Source organism: Monoraphidium neglectum (genome assembly GCF_000611645.1).
Source record: "Monoraphidium neglectum strain SAG 48.87 unplaced genomic scaffold scaffold04532, whole genome shotgun sequence".
Classification (NCBI taxonomy): Eukaryota; Viridiplantae; Chlorophyta; class Chlorophyceae; order Sphaeropleales; family Selenastraceae; genus Monoraphidium; species Monoraphidium neglectum.
Window position 1 is genome coordinate 1 of NW_014009097.1, and position 4331 is coordinate 4331.

General features: G+C 67.3%; 1 protein-coding gene across 1 annotated transcript; it reads right to left on the reverse strand.

Moving 5' to 3' along the window:
- Positions 1 to 2069: 2069 nt before the first annotated feature.
- Positions 2070 to 4194, reverse strand: MNEG_14494 (ATP-grasp domain containing 1; the record flags this gene model as incomplete). Its single annotated transcript, XM_014037034.1, has 6 exons — positions 2070 to 2306; positions 2556 to 2756; positions 2936 to 3181; positions 3457 to 3606; positions 3956 to 4030; positions 4153 to 4194. 6 exons carry the CDS (start codon positions 4192 to 4194, stop codon positions 2070 to 2072), a joined length of 951 nt encoding a protein of 316 aa, XP_013892488.1.
- Positions 4195 to 4331: the final 137 nt, after the last annotated feature.

Below are 4331 nucleotides of genomic sequence, written 5' to 3' on the forward strand. Positions count from 1 at the left end.
ACCCCACCCGGCCCCATATGGCCCCACCCGGCCCCACCGCCGCTGCGCACCTCATGAACTCCCTGTGCAGGTTGATCGTGGCGTTCTCGTGCCCGCCGTCCATCAGCAGCCCCCTGCGGCGCATGCAGCATGCCAGTGGGCGGTGGGCCCGCCGCCACCCGCGTCCCCGGCCGACCCACAGGTAACGCACACAGTGCCCGCCGGCACGCAGAGCGGCCGCGGCCGCGGGGGCTGCAGGCGCAGGCACCGCACAGGCGTGATGCGTGTGCATGCGTCCGCGCGGGGGCTCACGTCCAGCCCTTGGTCCTGAGGTAGCGCGTGGTGCATTCGCGGGCGTCCTGGGTGCCAAACTCTGCATAGTACTTGTCACTCTCCCCTATGCAGGCGAATATTGTCTCGATGATGCCGTCCTCCCCAGCTTGGCTGGGAGGCGCCAGCACGCACAGGGCCGGGGCAGGGGCAAGGGAGGGAGGGGTTGGCGGTGACAAGGTTAAACAGGGGCAGCGCGTTTGCGTGACTGGGGTGCCGCTGGGCGCCCCGCACCAAGATCGCCGGGGTTGGCTGCATGTGCTCTGCTGGGCTTCTGCTATGGAAAGCAAACACACCCATCCGTCAAATTGCGGCTCCAAGGAGCACCTGTAGACCTTCCAGTCCCTTGGAGACGAGCTGAAGGCGTCAGCTAGGCAGCTGAGAGCGGGCTTTGCACCAGGCGGGGCCCTGTGGTTGACCACAAATTGGTGCAGCGCGGCTGTTGGCCAGCGTCAGGGATTTGCACCAGTAATGTTGCTGCCTGCACGCCTCGCACCTGCCGCCGCTGGCGCGCCACCACGACCAGAGCTGGGCTACGGTGCCGTTTGAGGGGGCATTTGTGTTTGGCGGCTGCTGTGGCTGTGCGGCGCAAGCCAAAGTCAAGGCTGCGCTGCACAGCGCAATGGCCAACGCTGCCTGGCCGCTGTCATGCTGTGCGCGACGTCGAGGCGCTGCTCTCGTCCGGCAACGTCCTTGTTCTTCCATGGTGCTTGTATTGATATCAAATGCGTTGAAATTTTCTCAATAACGTGACGTGGCTGCACCACAACCGTCTGGTCTCGACGTTGTTTCGCGCGTTGAGATCAGCGGCGCTATCTTTCGAGTCTCTCAAAGATGATGATAGCTCGTAGAACTGCTTGAAGTTGCCTGTGCCTCGACATGAATACCTGGACAATTCGCAGCGCCCTTATGTATTGTGCTCTGTCTCTCGGCTCGCCGCCCACCATTGCAACTGCTGCACGTCTCTATGCCAGAACAGCCTCCCATCTCACACCTGCACCGCACCTCTCTCGCTACCCCTTAACCCTGAAAAATCGCAATGCGTTACCCGGGTGCATGCTAACGCTCGGCTGGTGTGCAGCGTGCGAGTTAAAGAAACGGTCTCCCCTGTGAATAATCCATGTGGGTGCTCGAGCGCCCTGGCTGGGGTGGCCACCGACCCTCGGTAGGCCAGGGGGTGCGTTGCAATCTGGAAGATCAGGTGCAGTGCTGGTCGGCGGCAGAAGCGCGGCAGCCGATGTCGATGAGCATTTGGCTGGGAACAGCGGTCCATATGTGGTGTGAGCGAGCGGCAAGGGCGCGCCGCACGACAACGCCAGGGCGCGCTTGAAATCTATACACGGCGCACACGCGGCGCACTCCTGGCTAGACGATCTGTGCAGTATAATTGTTCGAATGTGGAGCGTTCGGCAACCCGACGGGCGTCGTTGCGCGTGCGGGGCACCGCGGCTCGGGCGCCGAGCAGCCAGCAGCCGGGCCCCCAAGCGACCTTGGCCTGCAATGACCCCATCCCGCCGCCAGTATCGGCAGCGGCGAACGCACGCGCGTAACACAGCGCGACTCCCAAGAATGCGCCCGGCCCATCAAGCGCTCTGCAACTCTTCCCTACCAATCCCTACCCTTCCCAATGACGGGACTCAACGCCCGCCCCCTCTTCACACTTTCAAAAACGCCGCCAAGCGTCGCGTCGCAACCTCGGCCGGCGGCGGCAAAGATCGAGATCATCCCCAACCCCTCAAACCGCGAAGGCAGACCGTCCGTCACTCCTCGCTCGCCGCCTTGCCGGCCGCCTTGCTGGCGGACGCGGGCGTGATCTTCACGCTCGCGAGGATGTCATCGTGCACCGACTGCACGAATTCCACCGCCTCCTGCGGCGTCGCCTTGCGGACCATCACCTCGGCGATCCAGGTGGGGAAGCCGTCCTGTGCGCACGTCATCTTGGCGCCCACGTCGGCCAGGGGCCGGCAGTACACGACGTCCGGGTGGGCGGCCCATTTCTGGCGGAGGGGGAGGGGATGAAGGCGGTGGATGGCGGCTCAGGGCGCGGCGCCGCGCTTTGTGCGGGTGCACGTGCGAGCTCCAGCCCAAGCGGTCACGCAGATCGGCGACATCGAGGCCCCTCTATGTCAGTCAGTCAACCTCATAGCAAGACGGGGTCCACGGCGCGCAGGTTGCAGGCGCACAAAAAACAGGCCAACACAGACGGGCGAGCCCGGCCGGCTGCAGCCCCCGGCCCCCGGCCCCACCTCGATGACAGAGTTGTCTGCCAGGATTCCGCTGGCGGGCGACACGACGCCGTACTCCCCGATGCACGCCAGCGGCGCCGCCGGGCGCGGCGGCGCGCAGGGCAGGCCGCAGCTGGCGAGCAGCTGCTCGGTGACCATGCAGACGCCGGTGGAGAGCTTGTTAATCGTGTGCACGCCGCGGCCGCCCATGCGGGGGTTCACCTGGGGTGGCGGGGGAGGAGTAGGCGGCAGCGGGGTTGGGGGTTTGGATTTTGGGGGGGGGGGAATAGTGGGGAGCACCCGAGCGTTGTCCCAGTGAACAACGTCGCAGGGTGCCTGTTGCGGTTCGCAGGCTGAGGCTCGCCAAGGAAACCAGGCAGGCCCCAGCCAGCAATCGCGACCTCGCCAGGCGAAGCCTTCATCCAGAGCCGTGCCGCCGCCCACCGCGCGGCGGCGTGCGCCGCGGGGCCGACACCCCCTGGCGCCCCGCGCACCTCCAGCAGGCGGGCGCCGCGCGAGGTGTACTTGAGCTCGGTGTGCTGCACGCCGTGCGTCAGGCCCAGCGCCTTGAGCGACGCCGTGGCGCACTCAATCAGCTCCGCCTGCTGCTGCGCGCTCAGCAGGCTGGGGGAGTTGGTGTTGGTCTCCTGCGGGGCGGGACGGGCAGGCAGGGAGATTGCGGGCGGAGTGCTTTGACGCGACCAATGGTTTTGCTTGATCAGTGGCGCGCAGGACCTGCAGCGCGGCCGCCCTGGGGCCCGCCGGCGGCAGCCCGCCCCGCCCTCTGCCACAGGGCCCCGGGCATCAAGTCAGCCGCTGCCTGGCCCCGGCGCGCTGTGCGGCGGCGGCCGGTTGCCAGGGGGCGTGGCGGTCGGGGAGCTGCGGCCCAAGACAGAAAGCGCGGCCGCCTGGCCCGCCGCACCTGGAACCAGGGCTCCTGCGTGGGGCCGTTGTCGACCACGTTTGCGTAGACCACCTTGCCGTTTGACAGCACGATGTCGCAGTCCACCTCGCAGCCGTCCATGTACTGCTCCAGCATCAGGTCCGTGAAGAACTCCAGGGCCGCGTTGGCCTGGGGTGACAGAGAGAGACAGTGTGAGGAGCGTGGGGAGTGGGTCAGTGAGTGCGCCGCCGTGTCGCTCAGCACGCGTGCCGCCTGGGCCCCCTCTGAAGCCGGGGGGGTGGGGGTGGACGAGTGAGTGTCTGTGAAAGTTGGGGCAGAGGCGCACGGCTGCAGGGCGACGCTAGGGTGGGCGCCGAGGATTGCGGGGCGACTGCCTTGCTAGTGCGAGGCGACTGTTGCGGGTGGGCAGACCGGAGCCCGGGGGTGGGTGCACGTGCGCCCCCCTGCTGCGTGCGGCGGGTGGCGCCCCGCCGCATCCGCAGCCCCTGTTCCTCCACCCCGCAGCCCCGCCGCTCACGTTGCCCTCGGTGTCGCTCTCGTCCTCAAAGGTGCTGAGGCTGCCGTCCTTGTAGGCAGTGGCGTTCAGAATGGCCTGAGGCGGTTGCGTATCGGGAACAATGTTGCAGCGGGGTTGGGCGCGCTGCAGAGTGATACCAAGGGGTGTGCCCACCCTGTGGCCGCCTCGAAGCACGCACCCAACGCAGGGCGCTGCACCCAGCCGGCCCCAGCCGCAGCGGAGCGGGCCCCAAGCGGCATCCCACGCGCAGTTGCGCTCCGTCCCTCCCGTCCCATTACGCCTTCTCCCGCAAGACACTGTGCGCACAGCGGGGTGGCCCCTGCATAACACCACCTCCCAAGCCTCCTGCCCTGCCCCTCCCCTGCAATTCCCCCCT